The 20,625-nt window shown below is 41.3% G+C and overlaps 1 protein-coding gene across 1 annotated transcript in view; it reads left to right on the top strand.

Moving 5' to 3' along the window:
- The window catches only part of SH3GL2 (SH3 domain containing GRB2 like 2, endophilin A1), a 318,905-nt gene extending 298,597 nt beyond the window's left edge, over window positions 1–20,308 (top strand). The window contains exons 8-9 of the mRNA XM_069766264.1: window positions 13,637–13,770; window positions 18,370–20,308. Of these exons, the coding sequence (XP_069622365.1) occupies window positions 13,637–13,770; window positions 18,370–18,569 (334 nt within the window). The 3' untranslated portion in view covers window positions 18,570–20,308. The remainder of the gene's footprint in view (window positions 1–13,636; window positions 13,771–18,369) is intronic.
- The last annotated feature ends 317 nt before the right edge of the window (window positions 20,309–20,625 follow it).

The following is a 20,625-nucleotide window of genomic DNA, read 5'->3' as shown; positions in this document are numbered from 1 at the left end:
TGGCTGGTTGATACAAAGTCGGACAGAACTGCTAATAAAGCTGTGCATTGTGTGCATCAGTCTAGCATTTATAGTTAGATCAAAAACCGCAGCATGCAATTATTTTTGGCTATGGTAATAGTCTGGCACAACAAGTGAATTGCTGATCACCTGAAACTATGGGATCTATTCTGGCATTTGTTTCCCTTTATTGTATGACTAGATGGTGGCCCGATTCTAACGCATCGGGTATTCTAGAATATGCATGTCCACGTAGTATATTGCACAGCCCATGTAGTATATTGCCCAGCCACGTAGTATATTGCCCAGCCATGTAGTATATTGCCCAGCCACGTAGTATATTGCCCAGTTACGTAGTATATTGCCCAGTGACGTAGTATATTTCCCAGCCACGTAGTATATTGCCCAGTGACGTAGTATATTGCCCAGTCACGTAGTATATTGCCCAGTGATGTAGTATACAGCACAGAGCCACGTAGTATATTGCACAGCGACGTAGTATACAGCACAGAGCTACGTAGTATATTGCCGAGCCACGTATGTCACAGGTTAAAAAATAAAAAATAAACATATACTCACCTTCTGATCCGAGGGCCCCTTTTAGTTCTGTCGCCTGTGCTCGGTGCATGCGGCAGCTTCCGGTCCCAGGGTGTGATGACGTCGTGGTCACATGACCGTGACGTCATGGCAGGTCCTTCTCGCGCAGGCGCGCAGGACCTGTGATGACGTCGCGGTCACATGCCCGTGACTTCATGGCAGGTCCTTATCGCGCAGGACCTGTGATGACGTCGCGATCACATGACCATGACGTCATGGCAGGTCCTTGTCGCATACCATCCTTAGCACCGCAACCTGCCGCTTGCATGGAGCGGTCACCGGAGCGTCGCGAAAGGTGAATATATGATTTTTTTTTTTTTTTTATTATTTTTAACATTAGATCTTTTTACTATTGACGCTGCATAGGCAGCATCAATAGTAAAAACTTGGTCACACAGGGTTAATAGCAGCGGTAACGGAGTGAGTTACCCGCGGCATAACGTGGTCCGCTGGCATTAACCCTGTGTGACCAAGTTTTTACTATTGATGCTGCGTATGCAGCATCAATAGTAAAAATATCTAATGTTACAAATTATAATAAAAAAAAAACGTTATTCTCACCCTCCGACGTGCGCCCTCTCCTCGGCAGTGCAAGCGGCAGGTACCGGTGCCAAAGATGCTATGCAAGAAGGACCTGCCATGACGTCACGGTCATGTGACCGCGACGTCATCACAGGTCCTGCGCTCATACCAACCCTGGGACCGGAAGCTGCCGCGTGCACCGCACACAAGCGCAAGGGGCCCTCGGAAGGTGAGTAAATGTTTATTTTTTATTTTAAGTCTTTTTTAACCTGTAACATACGTGGCTGGGCAATATAATACGTGGCTGGGCAATATACTACGTGACTGGGCAGTATACTACGTGTCTGTGCTGTATACTACGTGGCTCTGTGCTGTATACTACGTCACTGTGCAATATACTACGTGGCTGAGCAATATACTATGTGGCTGGGCAATATACTACGTGACTGGGCAATATACTACGTGGCTGGACAATATATTACGTGACTGGGCAATATACTACGTGACTGGGCAATATACTACGTGACTGGGCAATATACTACGTGGCTGGACAATATACTACGTGGCTGGGCAATATACTACGTGGCTGGGCAATATACTACGTGGCTGGGCAATATACTACGTGACTGGGCAATATGCTACGTCACTGGGCAATATGCTACGTGACTGGGCAATATACTACGTGACTGGGCAATATACTACGTGACTGGGCAATATACTACGTGGCTGGGCAATATACTACATGGTTGGGCAATATACTGCGTGGTTGGGCAATATACTACGTGGCTGGTCAATATACTACGTGGGCTGTGCAATATACTACGTGGACATGCATATTCTAGAATATCCGATGCGTTAGAATCGGGCCACCATCTAGTAGATTAATAATTCACTAAAGATGCTTACCCATATTAGTCCAACACCTCTGTGCTCCTTACAGCCACTCTTCACCTGGCTGCAGCAATGATGAGTTAAAGGACATGTGATCGCTGCTGCCAGTCACTAGTTGTAGCGGTGCCATCTGGACAAGAATAAAGGGCTCCATACAGAATATGAACTTTTCAGCCAATTAGCGGTTTGTTCAATCATTGGATCAGCGGCAAATTCTCCGCACTCCCCCATACATAGGAGTGATCGCTTTGCCGAGTGCTTCTGTGTTCTCTATGGGAGAGCATGCCAGACTCCTCTCCTTGCGTCTAATCTCGCCAAGAATGAAATGATTGGCAGTCTAAAGTCAGCAATGCCAAATATCTATAGTGGCAAAATGGCATTCGATGAACAAACTAGTGCTAACCCCCTTTTATGCTTGTGGTGGGTCTGCATTTGTAACCACTTGATTGCTTTGATAAGGATGCATTTCTACTCGGACAATTTTAAGTTTATTTAAACCTAGAAGTGACTCAAACAGGGCTGGACTAGGACTAAAAAGCAGCCCTGGCACAATAACCTGACCAGCCCACATACAATAACCCATCCCAACAAGGAAAATAGCAGCTTGCAATGCAACGTTCATTGAAGTTTGCTTTATTTTTTCGTGACCCTCTCCATTCACAAACATATAACCACATATATATATATATATATATATACACACACATATATATATATATATATATATATATATATATATGTTATCACTGTATATGGTTATACATCAACACAAGAAGGAAAATGCAGGTGAATCACATAAATGCCTACATAAACAGTCAAGGACAAAAGTTCATTACCATAATGTGACCAAAAATATAACCAATATTACTGCCGTAAAATGACCATTGGTCAGATGCCAGTTCTACACAAAAACGCTGCAGAGTATTATTACCATGCTGCAGACGAAACCAGTGAATTCAGTAGTGATCAGACAAACAGGAGAACTACATAAAAATGAAGGCGCATCTGTCATCATATTTGACATGTCAGTTTTAGTATGGACTTGTATTCACAATAGACTAACCATTCTGAAGCACCTTCAAACACCAAAACACCACAAACAAATACTATATACGAGTTGGCAACTCTAGGTTCAGCACCTGTTCACCCGTTCAGCTCTCATTTTTCATATTTCTAGTGCAGTAATGCAGTTCAAATTTCGCTTTTCAAGTTTGCATGTTTTAGCGCTGCAGTGTACTGCCTTATTTACTTAACTGTATACGAGTTGGCGACTCTAGGTTCAGCACCTGTTCACACTGAGTCTATGTTTGGATGTGCAGGTCAGGTTTTTGAAATGTATTCTCTAGCCTTCTGATCGTGCACTCCGCCTCCTAGCCTACAGGTGTTTTATTTACAGCAGGTCTAATACCCCTCCACAGAGAGAGCGAATTCTAGTCTAAGAAGAGGTTTCACATGTACCCATTCAGATGGAGACGTTTATTCTCAGCGAGGTAAGGCAAGCGTAGGACCTGGTATAAGAGAGATGCCGTAAAGGGGCTACCAGGTACACATAAAATTGGCCATTTTTTTGCGCTAAAAGCTCTCATATTTCATATTTCTAGTGCAGTAATGCAGTTCAAATTTCGTTTTTCAAGTTTGTATGTTCTAGCGCTGCAGTGTGCTTCCTTATTTACTTTATAAATCTTGCTCCAGTCCCTGACTGAAGTAGGATTTGTGGCGAGGCGCACAGAGGTGTGTACCCCTTAATGAATTAGGTGCCTTAGACTCCAACACACCATCCTCTACCCCTTCCCTTCTGGGGCCATATCTTTTTTTTATGCTGTGGGTAGAATTTCTTGTTAATATCTTTCAAACATTACATATACTATATCATCATACATTTTGCATATTGGCCATCTTTTTTTGGCCCATCACTCTTGAAGACCAGTTTTTCCATGGAATTTTAGGTGGTTGTCTCGATGTTTCACTTAACCTCCAAATGTGCTGTACAAGACTTAGTCCTTCTCTTTGTGGCATCATACTGTTTTGACTTTGGGCCATCTTTTCTCTAAGCGGCAAGAGTCCATATGTGTGTGGGAGTGTAGGGGTGGAAAGACAGCTGTTCTTGTAAAACTACCGTAGTAGAAAGTGTCTCAATCTGTGTTATATTAAATGCCATGATATAACGGAGTAAAAGAACTTGTATGAATTCATTTCACATGCGGTATTGCTATGAAACGGGATGATTAGAATCATTCCTTGAAGCAGCTTATTCTACTTACATGACCTCAATGTAATTCTCTAATAGAACAGACTAGTGAATGTTTCTGTAGCACGGCTAAAGAAATATTACAAGCAATCTGATGTAATGTTATGATAACCGAGCTTAACAGAATTGCCTGGCTCATAGTGCAGCCTGATAAAATGCTTTGATAACATAGCTCGATAAAATGACGCAGCGATAGAGCTCCGATTGAATAAAACTTGTTAAATCATTGCAGTGTAATGTTAACATTCAGACAGTCATGAGCTGATACATGGCCTGATAGCATGCACTTGGTGAAATGTCGCATTAATAAAGCTTAATAGAGCTTTGTTATAGTAACTCCTGATAAAATGCTTTGACAAATTAAGCCTGTGAGGTTTTATCATGTCGGCTTGACATGTCACGTTACATATTAATAATGCCTTCATATTTACAGTGACCCTTGGCATAACTTCATATTTCACTAGATGTGCAGATCACTAGTAGAGGTGTCATTAAATAGACATCAGGCACAGGGTGGTATATTCACTCTTAATTTGACCTAAGGCGCATACTATTTTGTACATTTCAAATGAAAAATGTTCACATGACCACCTTAAAATGGTTGTCCACGACTTTAACTTAACCATAATGGGCCCATTCATGTGTTCACCTACTCTACTGGCATCACTTCCATACTTGGTACTTTGGATGGAATGTGAAGGCTGCAGTGGTCATATGATTCCCCCCGATAGATGTATATGCCAAAAGACTGGCGGGGGGCAGCATAATAAATAAATTGCTAGTTCATGTTTTTATAAGCAACTTAGCAATTTCAACCATTAAAAAAATTGGGAATACCAATTCAATGTTAAGGTTTAAAGTAATGAACCACTCATTGGACATCGGTGTTGACGTCTATCACTGGCCTAAACACAGACCCTGTTGTTGGCACATCACAACAGCATGTGACGTGTGGCCAGGGCTGCCACTAGAAATTTCGGGGCCCCATACTGGCAACATTTTTGGGGCCCCCTTGAGACTCCGCCCAGGCTCCACCCCAGTCCCACCTCCACGCTCCACCCCTCAAACTGTCCACAGTCCCACCGCTCTCTCTTGGAAAAACTCCACTTCTCATCTATCACACATTAACAGTTCTCATCACCAGATCACACATATAGCCAGCAGCTTTTGTTTTGGCCAAAAGATTTTTTAAGCCATCACCATAACACGGTAGACACTTTTGGCCGGGCCCTACTCTGCTGTAACCTACTAAATATTTGTTAAAATATGCAATACAATTTAGATATATCTTTATTTATTTTTCAATTTTTAAAATGACCAATAATATCACATACAAGGAACAAATACAACACCATGACCAGACCACATATTACCACCACAGTGATCGAATAATATCACATACAAGGAACAAATACCACCGCACCATGACCAGACCACATATTACCACTACAAAGTGACCAAATAATATCACATACAAGGAACAAATACCACCGCACCATGACCAGACCACATATTACCACCACAAAGTGACCGAATAATATCACATACAAGGGACAAATACCACAACACCATGACCAGACCACATATTACCACCACATAGTGACTGAATACAATACTGATCAGTAATTGAAAAAACACAATACTAATATCACCATCAGTGCCATTATACACAGGAGATGTGTACTTAGTATGCAGTGTCTGTGTACAGGTTATACAGTGATCACCAGTGACATTATACACAGGACCTCTCTATATAGTATACAGTGTTTAGTGTCAGTGTATAGGTAACACACTGACTCACCAGTGATGTCTCTAGGTGAAGTCCTTCATCTTTCATCCAGCACAGACTGCCATCACTTCATCCAGCCAGGACTCGTCTCTGCAGGAAATAACACAGTTATCTCGAGCTCCGCTTGCAGAACACATTACTTAATTTTTTCCAACTTCTACATTACACCACATGAAGAAAAAGAGGCGACATAGTGTCACTCTACACAGTAACAGGACCTCCCCCATTTAAAACAGTGTCCTGAAAAAATAAAATAAATACATCTCTGCAGTAATAATATCCCTTAATTAGCCCCTATGGTAATAATAATATCCCCCACCCTGGCCCCGTGTGTGTCATTCCTTCTTCAGCCATATGTTCACCCATCCTGCCCTCATGAGTATCCATCCTGCCCCATATGATCTCCCCATCCTGCCCCCTCTGTCTCCATCGTATCCATTCTGTCCCATGATCCTGCACGATCTGTCTCCAACCCTGCTCCATCTGTCTCTAATCATGCCCCCATGTCTTTCATCCTGCACCGTGTCTCCAATCATATCATGTATCTCCATTTTGGCCCCTATGGCTCCAATAATGCCCCATGTCTCCAATCATGCCTGCTGTGTCTCCATTCTGCCCCATCTGTCTCCAGTCATGCCCTGTATCTCCATTCTGTCCCTGTGTCCAGCATTCTGTCCCTGTGTCCAGCATTCTGTCCCTGTGTCCAGCATTCTGCCCCTGTGTCCAGAATTCTGCCCCTGTATCCAGCATTCTGCCCGTGTCTCATAGTCTGCCCCTCGTTTCCAGCATTCTGCCCCTGTGTCCAGCATTCTGCCCCGTGTCTCAGTCTGCCCCTCGTGTCCAGCATTCTGCCCCTCGTGTCCAGCATTCTGCCCCTCGTGTCAGGCATTCTGCCCCTGTGTCCAGCATTCTGCCCCGTGTCTCACAGTCTGCCCCTCGTGTCCAGCATTCTGCCCCCGTGTCTCAGTCTGCCCCTCATGTCCAGCATTCTGCCCCTGTGTCCAGCATTCTGCCCCTGTGTCCAGCATTCTGCTCCTGTGTCCAGCATCTCTGCCCCAGCGTGTCCAGCATTCTGCTCCGGGGCCCTCTGGATCACCGCTCTAAAAAAAAAAACACGAGTTCTTACCTGGCCGTGCTCCTGCGGCGGGCGAAGCTCACTCCCTCCACGCAGGTGAAGCACGCACTCGCCGGTGGCTGACAATAACGTCAGACGCCGGCGAAGTGCGCACTGCGGCTCAAGTCAGCTGCCAGCCTCCGACAGGCTGGCGGCTGTTAACTATTGATGTGCGGGCCCGCACGTCAATAGCATGCCGCAGCGCCTGTAGGGGGGGCCCGGTGAGCAGATGAGACGGGGCCCGATGCGGGCCCCCTCTGCTCACCGGGCACCATACGCCAGTCATGGCTGTAATGCCCTGATGGCGGCCCTGCGTGTGGCCACTAGTGATGAGCGAGTGTACTCATTACTCGGGTTTTCCCGAGCTTGCTTGGGTGGTCACTGAGTAATTTGGCGTGCTCAGAGATTTAGTTTGTGTCACCGCAGTTACATGATTTGCGACTGCTAGACAGCCTGAATACATGTGGGGGGTTGCCTGTTTGTTAGGGAATTCCCACATGTATTCAGCCTGCTTAGCAGATACAAATCATGCAACTGCGGCGACGAAAACTAAATCTCCGAGCACTCACAAATACTCGTAGACCACCCGAGCGTGCTCGGAGAAACCGGTGGCTACCATTGAAAAGGGCAGAATGACTCTTCTGACCAATGCAGCGTCAATCTACAAGTAAGCAGTCCTCATGTGTCATATCAAGCCAGAAAAATAAACAATTTTACGTGAAAAATCCCTTTTAAATCTTGAAATTTTTCATATACAAATTGAATGAGTACGCACTGGAACCTTAAAATGCCAAAGCAACAAAAAGATGAACATGTCTATATATTTATTTTAAAAAAGTGACAACTAACAAGGATTCAAAAAATATATCTACATGATATCTTAAAGGATAATTACCATCTAACCCTTTCATGACAGAGCCATGAATCGCTCCATCAAGCTCTGACCACTGGAGGTGCTGCTATGGAAATAGCGTAGAGCAGCTGAACTATGCTGTTTCTGTAACTCACATTACTTTTGTTTCCATGATTTTTTTTAAATACTCCTATGTCAAGATGCTGTTAATACTTCCTATTTCTGAAGTCCTGTGGTGTTTTTCTTTATATCACATCCACCTAATGTGTCAACTGCTGATGAGAAAAGGCCTTTGCAAATGTGATAACCAGTACTGAACACACTGGGTAGTTATTCTGAGGGACGTAACGACTGGATCCAGGTGGGTGAGGGACCCTCCAACACCAGCGCAAATGTCAAATGGATGTGCATCCTCGGTTGCACATTCAGCTGAAATGTATTGCAGTGCAGAGACTCACAGGGTCCATGCACGGCAATACACAATGCAGGTCAATCAGGGGCCAGCAGCTGACGTCTGCATGCATGTGACTGGGAGTGAATGGCAGAGACATCATGTGCTCCGATTTCTTGCACTCTGGAGTCCTCTGCTGGCTTCAGAATAGAATGCCGTGCTACGAGGGAACAGAGGGAAGGGAAGTATAAGAACAATGGTAGAACGGGGGGAACATATACCAGGATGGCGGATATATATGTATACCAGGATATGGGGCCCAGGATGAGGGACAAATATACCAGGATGGGGAATGTATATACCAGGATGAGGCCCAGGATAGGGGACATATATAACAGGATGGGGGATATATATGCCAGGATGGGACCAGGAAGGGGACCTTATAAACCAGGATAGATAGAGTATATATATATATATATATATATATATATAGATATATATATAGATATAGATATATATATAGATATATACATACATACATACACACACACAACTATACAGCTCTGGCAAAAAAAAGTGCCCTGACATGCCTGGTGCTCTTGCAGCCAAATTTGCATAAAGATTCAGCAAAAATTGTTTCTCAACTATGGTGTAACAAGCCCAGACCAAAAAGGTATCATGAGAGTTGTAGCACTCTGACTTACACAGCAATATCTTTCGTTGGCAGCGCAAAAATCAATTAACAGATTCCCCTTGAATTAGTTTTTACATGGTACACTATTACATTTCCTTTTTAGATGATGCAGAACATATTCATTTTTAAAATGTAATGATTTTTAAATATATTTTGGTCTACGTATTATTGTTAAATACTTGATACGCTATCCACCTCAGCAGTGGCGTCCAATGGGCCCCGATGCAAGATTTGGACAGGGCCCTACCTCAACCTGGTATATATACATGCCCTCCATCCTGCTATATATGTACCTCATCCTGGCCCCATTCTGGAATATATATATACATATATACAGGCCTGGCAAAAATTAAGAGACCACTGCACAATGTTCAGTATGTCTGATTTTTCTCTTTATAGGTATATTTTTAAGTAAAATGTAATTTTTTCTTTTAATCTATAAACTTACGACAATGTCTTCGAATTTCCAAGCAATAAATTTTGTATTTTTTTCTGACTAAGAAAAATGGTAAAAATGTTAAAAAAAACAGTTATTTGAGACCTCAAATAATGCAAAGAAAACAATTTCATAATCATTTGGAAACAACAATACTTATGTTTTAACTCATGGACTGTTCAGAAATCAATATTTTGTGGAATAACCATGATTTTTAATCACAGCTTTCATGCGTCTTGGCATGCTTTCCACCAGTCTTTCTCACTGCTTCTGGTGCAAAAATGTAAGCAGTTCTTCTTTGTTTGATGGTTTGTGACTATCCATCATCCTCTTGATTACATTCCAGAGGTTTTCAATGGGGTTCAGGTCTGGAGATTGGGCTGCCCATGACCGGGTTTTGAGGTGGTGGTCTCTTAATTTTAGCCAAAGCTGTATATATATATACAGGGTGGAGCGCGGTAATTTGCTGATTTGGGAATGAAATAAAAAAATTATGATCATTAGAAAAATTTATTTTATATTTTAATTATACTGAACAGTAATGGAATTTTTAAATTACATGGTTTTAAATAGTGTATCTGGCAAATGTCGACCTTCGCTATCCACACACTGCTGCATACGTTTTCTGAAGTTTTCATGAACTCTAACAAGCATGTCCACTGGTATTCTGCCAATTTCAGCTTCAATATTGTTCCTTAGGTTTTCCAAGGTGTTGGGACGGTTGATATACACCTTAGACTTCAGGTAACCCCAAAGGAAAAAATCGCATGGGGCTAAATCTGGTGAGTGTGCTGGCCAGTTCACATCTCCCCTCAAAGAGATAAGCCGTCCAGGAAACATTTGCCTCAAACAATTCATGGTAACCCTCGCTGTGTGTGCAGTGGCACCATCCTGTTGGAACCATGTATCCTCTAGTTCCATTGCCTCAAGAGCCGGCTGAAAATAATCCTGTATCATAGACAAGTACCGTTCGGAGTTCACAGTTATGGCACGACCATTATCCTGAAAAAAGTAAGGACCAATGATGCCTACTCGTGATATGGCGCACCACACAGTGACGCGGTCCGAATGCAGAGGTCTCTCGTGAACTTCTCTGGGGTTTGTTTCACTCCAGTAACGCATATTTTGTTTGTTTACACACCCACTGAGGTGAAAATGTGTCTCATCAGAAAAAAACACAATTGCGTCACGGGGTATCGTTGCTAACATGTCTTCACAAGAGGTCCGCCGTGTCAAATAGTCCCATGCTGACAAATGTTGGACCACGCACATTTTATACGGGTGAAAATTCAGTTCATCATGAAGAATCCGGTGGAGAGAACGTCTTGAAATGCCAAGAGCAAATGATTGCTTCCGAGCAGAGCCTTTCGGAGATTGCAGTACTGCTGCTCTAACTCTCTCGATGTTTTGTGGTGTTGTAATCCTTCTCTCAGGTCCCCTTCCTGAAAAGGAGAAATGTGTAGCAAGTTCAGCAAGGTGTAGCAAAAAAAAAAATTTATTGCTTGGAAATTGGGAGACATGTTGTCAGAAGTTTATAAACTAAAAGAACAATTTACATTTCACTCAAGAATATACCTATAAAGACAAAAATCAGACAAACTGAACATTTTGCAGTGGTCTCTCAATTTTTGCCAGTTCTCTGTGTATATATATATATATATATATATATATATATATATATATATATATATCTACTGTATAATTGTCTAAGGGTCACTTCCGTCTTTCTGTCTGTCTGTCGGTCTTTTTGTCTGTCTTTCTGTCTGTCACGGAAATCCCAAGTCGCTGATTGGTCGCGGCAAAACGGCCACGGCCAATCAGCGACGGGCACAGTTCGGCGGCAAGATGGCCGCTCCCTACTCCCCTGCAGTCAGTGCCTGCTCCATACTCCCCTCTAGTCAGCGCTCACACAGGGTTAATGGCAGCGTTTACGGACCGCGTTGTAACGCACTCCGTTAACGCTGCTAATAACCCTGTGTGACCAACTTTTTACTATTGATGCTGCCTATGCAGCATCAATAGTAAAAAGATCTAATGTTAAAAATAATTAAAATATTTAAAATTATTATATACTCACCTTCCGTCGGCCCCCTCAGATCCAGCCCAGGCCTTTCCCGCTCCTCGCGACGCTTCGTTGACCGGTCCATGCATTGCGGTCTCACGAGATGATGACGTAGCGGTCATCTTCTACTACTTATTTGAGAGCCATTTGATAAATGACATTCTTAGTTTTGCATGTGGCGAGTTTTCCATGTGGTGAGTTTTGCACGTGTGGCGAGTTTTGCGTGAGCCTAGTTTTGCATGTAGCAAGTTTTAAGTGGCGACTTTTGTGTTTCGACTTTTATGTGGCGAGGTTGGTGTATGTGTGGTGAAATGTGTGCTGAGGGTGATATGTGTTCAAGCACGTGGTAGTGTGTGGCGCATTTTGTGTGTGTGTTCATATCCCCGTGTGTGGTGAGTATCCATGTCAGGGTCCCACCTTAGCAACTGTATGGTATATACTCTTTGGCGCCATCGCTCTCATTCTTTAAGTCCCCCTTGTTCACATCGGCAGCTGTCAATTTGCCTACAACCCTTTCCTTTCACTTTTTCCCCATTATGTAGATAGGGGCAAAACTGTTTGGTGAATTGGAACACACGGGGTTAAAATTTTGCCTCACAACATAGCCTATGACGCTCTCGGGGTCCAGACGTGTGACTGTGCAAAATTTTGTGGCTCTAGCTGCGACGGTGCAGATGCCAATCCCGGACATACACACGTACATACATACACACACACACACACACACATACATTCAGCTTTATATATTAGATATATATATATATATATATATATATATATATATATATATATTCCAGAACGGGGCCAGGATGAGGTACATATATAGCAGGATGGAGGGCATGTATATATACCAGGTTAAGGTAGGGCCCTGTCCAAATCTTGCATCGGGGCCCATTGGACGCCACTGCTGAGGTGGATAGCGTATCAAGTATTTAACAATAATACGTAGACCAAAATATATTTCAAATTTATTACTTTTTAAAAATGAATAAGTTCTGCATCACCTAAAAAAGAAATGCAATACTGTACCATGTAAAAACGAATTCAAAGGGAATCTGTTCACTGATTTTTGCGTTGCCAACCAAAGATATTGCTGTGTAAGTCAGAGTGCTACAACTCTCATGATACCTTTTTGGTCTGGGCTGGTTACACCATTGTTGAGAAACAATTTTTGCCGAATCTTTATGCAAATTTGGCTGCAAGTGCACCATGCAGGTCAGTGCACTTGCAGTCAATGGCTTTGGTTCATCATCACCTGATTTTGACATTATTCATTTGCACCTTTTTGAAATCTATTTTAAATGTGCTCATCTGTTTTTTTATGGTTTGTGGGCAGAGACAAGCAATTCCAGTTGGTTTAGCCTGATTCATCAATTGCAACTTTTTAAAAAGTCCCAAAATTTGGTGCAACTTCACTTCAATCCCTCCCCCCTTTGCCCACAAAAGTCTCAAAAAGTTCCAGACAAATTCATGAATCGTGTAAGCCATTTTGATATTTTTGGCACCAAAAATGGTAAATAGTACCACAAGACAAAAAAGGAAAATGGCTTAAAAAGAAATGCCGATATCTTCTCTTCTGTTCTCTCTGCCCTGCGCCGGCATGCACTAGTTGATTGAAAGCAGATCTTCTACATCCGACCGACACATCTCTGAATACTATTTTTATAAGGCAGCTGAATTTACAAATCAATAAAGCAAAGATTTCTTGACTGTGGACCAACATATCTGGATAAAATAGGTATTATGAACAATGTGGAACACTGACCTACTCTGCTGTTGACAATGGAAAGTGCCAGCTGCTAATATTATTTTTAGTAGGACCAAATTAGTAAAAAAATATAGAAAGGGGGAACCTCTTTAAGCTGTTGTTGCATCCAGTACAGAGCGCTAAGTGCTCTCCACTTCTGTCAGCTCAAATATGTGGCCAATGAGAAGGTGCAGTATGGGGTTTGAGTACTTGAATAATATAATATTCACTTCTTAATAAAACAAGTTGCAATATATCAGAATAATCCCATAAAATACCTTTCATTTTATAGAATCAGAGATGCTGCATTACAGCCACGGCGAGAATACCAACCCAAACCTCGTATGAGCTTGGAACTTACATTACCCAGTGAAAACAATCAACATAATGGAGGAATTTCTCTAGCTACAACCCCGAAGCCATCAGGTATGACAAAGGATTTTGTTACGTTTATGATTTTTTTGCTACAAGTGATTATATAGAGATTTGTTTGGCATCTATGGCCCACTTCACATTATTTGGCATTTTTAGTGCGTTATTATTTACCAGCTTTAGTAAAGTTTTTTACTTCAGCCAAAACTCGGATTGGAGCCCATAGGATAATGAACTTTAACTTAAATCTTCCCACTCTTCCTTCCTTTTTTGATCAAAGAAAAGACTGCATTCACAAAGCGCTTCAAAATGCAAAGTGTAAACTGTGATTTTGAAACTATATAAAAAATTCTCAGGGTTCATTGCAACAAATGGTCAGTTTCACAGCAGTGCAACTTCTTGGCATTTGGTGTATTACACAATTTTCTTAAAGGGAACCTGTCACCCCGAAAATCGATGGTGAGGTAAGCTCACCATCATCAGGGGCTTATCTACAGCATTCTGTAATGCTGTATATAAGCCCCCGATGTTACCTGAAAGAGGAGAAAAAGAGGTTAGATTATACTCACCCAGGGGCGGTCCCGCTCCGATGGGCGTCTCAGGTCCGGTACACCGCCTCCCATCTTCATTCCATGACGTCCTCTTCTGGTATTCACGCCGCGGCTCCGGCGCAGGCGTACTTTGTCGCAGGGCCGTGCTTAGTAACCCGATATTTACCCTGGTTACCAGTGTAAATGTAAAAGAAAACAAACACTACATACTTACATTCCGGTGTCTGTCGCGTCTCCCGGCGTTCTGCTTCCCTGCACTGTGTCAGCGCCGGCCAGCCGCACTGTGGATGCATATTGGTTGTTGGGGGGCATTAGACCACACTGCAGCTGAATATACGGAGATATTGGGGAGCATTATGCCGCACATATGCCGTATATTCAGCTGCAGTGTGGTCTAATGCCCCCCAACAACCAATATGCATCCACAGAGCGGTATAAGTTATGTCCACATCAGTATATAACTTTCATTCTCGCTGGGTAAATTTCGCTACCAATTTAGTAACATATCCATACACCTAAAGAATACACCTAGAAAAAACACACACCAGCTAGCAGGCAAGTTGCCAATGTTGGTTCTTTCCCGGTGACTGCTAGTGAGAGAAGGAGGAGGCACGATCAGCTGATTACAGTATAAAGACGCTGTAAGGCGGGGGGCGGGGGACCTGGGTGAGAGTCTGAGACATGCAGTGCGCATGCCCAGGAATCCTAGCCCCGCACTGTGCACAATGCATAACACAGTGCGGGGCAGGGATTACCGAGGTGGGGTGGCCGCACTGCCAGCACAGGCGCAGTCTGCAAGCCTGCCTGGGACGTCAGACCGCCAGAGCTTACTGCGCCTGCCCCACAAACATTTACACAGCGCCGGCGCGGAGGGGGCGGCGCCGAAAGCCCCTGAAGATGTGAGTGACGGCAGAGTACCGTTCAAGCTGGGGGCTGAGGACCCGCCTCCGTGGACAAAGACAGGTATTTTTGCAAAGTTTCAAAACGCTTTATTTTAGTAATACCTGAACACAAAACTAAAAGAGCCACCTTGTTAGAATGCAGCATTACTGCTGCACAAGGTGGCTCTTTTAGTTTATAACGGCTGCAGGGGGGTGACAGTGGCCCTTTAACATGTCACTCTCCACCCCTTATTTTTTTCAATAATGTGAAATGCTTTTTTTTTAGTAGTAAGAAAAAAAATGACTTTTTTAAATACATGCAACACAAAAACCTGATTCAAGCAATAGGTCATTTTTCTAATGATACATTCCCTTTAATATAACAGGCTCTCAAACTAAAAAATGCCTTATTTGGTTTTTACAAATATTTTTCTACACTAAACATTCATTTGAGTATCCAAAACCCCTTTTTTGTTTATCTGAGTTATCTTGAATTTACAGATTTACCACTTGGAAAACATTGGTTCAGTAAATGCAGTGTTCTCCTCCAATATCGCATAATATTTTATTACTCAGACATAAATATATTTTTCATACTTCATATTTTGTTTTAATGAGTAGAGAAAGACAAAGGTTGGGATTTCAGAGTCAAGGTATTCAGAATTGCAGTTAGTAATTTAAGCAAAAACCCTAGTGGTCGATTCTTCAAGGCTGCCATGTGCCTCTTATTTGACTTGGCACATTTTTGACAGCTATAGCTAAATTATAGTGAATGTGTTTGACCATCAGTGACCCCTTCATGTTTGCTAAGCCCCACTTACGGTACTTTTTCCCAAGTCTGGTTTACTGCAAAAGGGTAAAAAGTCACAAAATATTCTCCCAGACTTTGAGTATTCATAACTTTGTGGATTTCAAGCCAAAAATGTGGGTAAACTGTTGGTTGAATTGGCTTCTTAGTACTCCATAACACATTAGCAAACAGCTCCATGACATAGAAGTGCATTAGGAGGGTCTCGCTGGCACAGAAGCTGAGCCTGTGATTAACAGCAGGATCATGGTTGTGATTGATGAACAGCATCAGATCCCTTCACTGATCCTGGTTATTTATCTACAATCGAGACTGTGGCATCTAAGGCCCATCAATAACCCGTTACAGTACCATGGGCTGATAATGGATTATAATGGTTGCTGGAGAACTAAAGACTTCTAGTTCTACCCTAGGTATACACTAAAAATTTAATTTTGACAGCAAAAAAGCAATTCTAAAGCTGCGTAGATCAGAAAATAAAGTTATGACTGTAACGTGGTGATTAAAAAACCTAATAAATTACTTGGTCCTGGAGACCAAAAGTGGAGCGTAAATATACTAAACATCAGATGATGACATACACACATAAATAAAAATTTACTAGAGTTTATTCTTAATGTGATTGATAATAAATAAACAAAAGTTTAAGTTTTAGAGGGTTTTTTTTATAAAAAAAAAACAACAACACGCACTTACATACCTTAGCACGCTATCTGTGCAGCTATTAACCCCTTCCCGCCATGTGCATTTTCCATTTTTTCACATTTGTTTTTTGCTCCCCTACTTCCCAGATCCATAACTTTTTATGTTTTCATCAATATGTTTTGTTTTTTGCAAGACAAGCTGTACTTTTGGATAGTACCATAGATTTTACCGTATAGTGTACTGGAAAATGGGGGAAAAAAACAAGTGCTGTGAAACTGCAGAAAAAGTGCAATTCCACAATTGTTTTGGGGTTTTTTGATTGTTCACTATATGGAAAAAGTGGCCTGGCAATATGATTCTCCTGATCAGTACGAGTATGCAAATACCAAACATGTAGTTGTTTTTTTTATTTAAAAAATAAATTCCAACATTTGTATGAAAGAAAGTTTTTGTGTTTGTCACCATTTTACGAGACCCATAGCAGTTACATTTTTCAGACTCGGGCTGGATGTTGGCTTTATTTTTGGCGTGCTGAGCTAACTTTCCTATTTAGACCATTACAGTTACAGTGCTTTGATAGTAAATATACATCATATGTCGTGAAGGGTTTAAAAAGGTTGTCTGGTCCAAATCGATAAGTCTGTAATCACTCTGTGTGACTGCAGAGTTATGAACAGTGCGTGTGCAGTGGGGATTAGCCAGTTTCAGACACAGAATTGGAGGGTATGTATGAGTTATACATGCTCCCATCCAGTGAGCATGGCCTTGCTCTCCATACACTTGTATTGAGTGAGACTGCGCCCTGTCTACTGGCTGGCAGTATTTATAACTCATACACACCGTCCGGTCCCTAGTCAGAAATTCTCGAATCCAGTTGGCTGGGTTACACACACACAGTGACTTCTGACTTATCAATTTGGACCAGAGAACCCCTTTAATGGTTGTCTGAGGAATGTTCAGCCACGCTGAATGCACTTGGGCATGGAAGTCATCAAGATCCGCTGCTGGCAGCTCCCTTTGTAATTGCTGATCAATGACATCCCAGATGTGTTCGATGAGAGACAAGTCCAGAGACGCTGCAGATCATGGTAGCACATTTAGGCTACACAGGCTGCTCACTGTAGAACAAGCAACATGTGGCCTGGTATTATCGTGTAGAAAAACAGCTCCTGGCACACTTTGATTTTGTGGTAGAACCAGTGGTACAGCCATTTCTCCAGGGTAACACTGAGCTGTTCAAGTACTTGGAATGAAGAATACTGTGCAGTTTATCACCTCACACCATTCAGCATGGCATAACATTCATCAGACAACCATTAGCAACCTCATTGAAGCATGTCTAGGTGTGTAAGTATGTGTATTTCTGCATGTGGCGCTCATACTTGATACTGAGACATTTCGAAAATTTTGTTTCCATTTTTTCATCATTTGCAAATCATTAAAAGCCTATGGTTTCCATAACTCCATGACTTTCCAATTTTAAAGATAAGGAGTTGTATATGTACATACTTGATTTATATTTAATAAATGTGTATAATTTATATTTAATAATGTATATTATTGGTGTACATATGTATAGAGCTGTGCAGATATATTTTTTTATTTTCCATTTTCTAGACACTAAAATCCGAGTAATTCCACATTCTTCAAATTTGTGTGAAAGTAACAAACTCAATAAAGTTCGTATAAAATAATTTTGATTTTATTTTAAAATTAATTAAACATCTGAATGCAAATGAGTTACAACTGGTGATTTTCTTTGTTGTAGGAGCTCCCATGGATCAGCCATGCTGCCGGGCCCTCTATGACTTTGATCCAGAAAATGAAGGCGAACTTGGCTTCAAAGAGGGTGACATTATTACTCTCACCAACCAGATTGATGAAAATTGGTATGAAGGGATGCTGCATGGCCAGTCAGGCTTCTTCCCGATCAATTATGTTGATATTCTGGTCCCACTGCCACACTAAGATGTCTGACAGAAACAATAATTCAGTTTGTACCACTGCTTTTAAATGCTGCTTACTCCAGATGACAAGTACAAGTGCAGTGGTCCTAAATCTGTTACATTCCATGGTCATTTCAATTTAATTTGTCTTTGTTTTATTTGTTTATGTGTTCTTCTATCATGATATCCTATTACTGTATTCTTTTATCAGTCTTAGTGTCCTTTATAATGAATGCATCCTTCCTTCCATAATACAGTGCAAAATAGTCTTAACATGCCCAAGCGATATAGTGTTATTTTTATGCCAACTATGCTTACTGTATTTTTCCAGAAATATATGTTTACAGGGATCAAACTGTGTTGGGATTGTAACCAAAATGACTTGGATATAGGAAATTGTAATCTCATGTATGTAAAAAAGAAAAATCTGGGTACAATTGAAATCAAAACTATTCAACCCCCTATTGCAAATTAAAATGGTTTCTCCAAATTCAGCACAAAATGAAGATTTTATTGCCTACTGCAATCTCAGAGGTTTTTTTTTTAACCCCCTTCATCACAAATGTTAGTACTTAATAGAGCACCCTTTGGCTGTTGTGTGACCTGACAACAGTGTTACTAAGGAATCTTAGCCCATTCCGCATGATAAATGGCCTCCAGTTCACTAATATACTTGGTTTGTCAAAATAGTGGTTTGAAAAGAGATAATTGCCTTGCAAAAACAAGAAAAACATTCAAAAAGAGGTTTCAGTTTGTACAGTAAGGAGCATACTAAATGCTGAATATCTCTAAGCCCAAACTCCATAATATCTACTACTTCTGATCCAAATGCACAAGAAATGTCAACTAAAATATGCTCAACGCCATGTCAATTAGCCACAAACATTTGTAGATTATATTTTATGGAGCGATGAAACAAAACTGGAACTTTTCAGTGGTTTTTTAGCAGTATGTCTGCAAGAAGAAGACTGAAGCATATTCTGAAAAGAACACCCTGCCAACAATGAAGCATGGTGGTGGTTCAGTGATGATGTTAGGCTGCTTTGCTTCCTCTGGCACTGGAAACCTGAAGTGTGTGGAGGGCAAGATAGATTCAATCAAGTATCTGTAAACCCTAGAATGTGTTCTGTGAGGAAGCTTAAGCTTGGGCGTTATTGTACTTTTCAATAAGACAATGATCCCAGGCATATCACAATTTCCAACAATTTCCAATAAGGCCATCATAGTCACTTGATTTTAACACCATCAGAAATTTTTGAATAGATTTCAAAAAGGCAGTTGCAGCACACAAGCAGAAAAGTATTAGTGAACTGGAAGCCATTGTCCATGAGAAATGGGTTAAAATTCCTCAAAAATGCTACCAGGGGCTAGTGTCTAGTTATGTATCATGATTGCAGCATGTCAAAGGTGCTCTACTGAAGTGGTAAAAGTGGAATTTTGTAGAGAATTTGGAGAAGCTGTTCTTGTTTGATAAGATTATTGCAAACAGCAGAAGGTTTTGCTAATTATCTAATTGCAACGGAGTGTGAATAAGTTTGGTAACAACTGTACAAGAAAGCCATTTTTTATTTGTTTGAATCAGGACCTAAGTGTTTTTTGTAAGTGTTATAGATTATGTCAATGTAAAATGTGATTTATTTTTTTTATTGTTCAAATTGGAAAGGATCTACCCTTTAACTTCACATTTTTACATTTTCTCAATCCATTATATACAGTATACTATATATGTTATACACTTAAATAAAAAATACAACAATGTAATTGTTTATTTTTTTAGCAGATTAATTGCAAAGTTTGTCAAATAAAAAGCCTTTACCCATAAAAATAATGGAGGCAATATAGACTGGAATTTCGTAGGCTACTCTTTAGCCTATAGTATGTGGAGTAAAGTGCATGAAATTATATAAGAAACCCATGCCACTTAATACATTTGTCTCCTTTTTTGTGCTGTTTATGCACTAAAAAAATGAAACATTCAACAGCCACGAGTTAACATAGATTTCAACTTCACTGTGCCCCTAGTTTTGGTAATTTTCCCGACTTTATTGAAAAATGTTGTTGCCAGTGCAAAAGGGCAA

This window comes from Ranitomeya imitator, chromosome 1, assembly GCF_032444005.1.
Source record: "Ranitomeya imitator isolate aRanImi1 chromosome 1, aRanImi1.pri, whole genome shotgun sequence".
NCBI lineage: Eukaryota > Metazoa > Chordata > Amphibia > Anura > Dendrobatidae > Ranitomeya > Ranitomeya imitator.
This window is presented reverse-complemented; position numbering and strand designations above follow the sequence as displayed.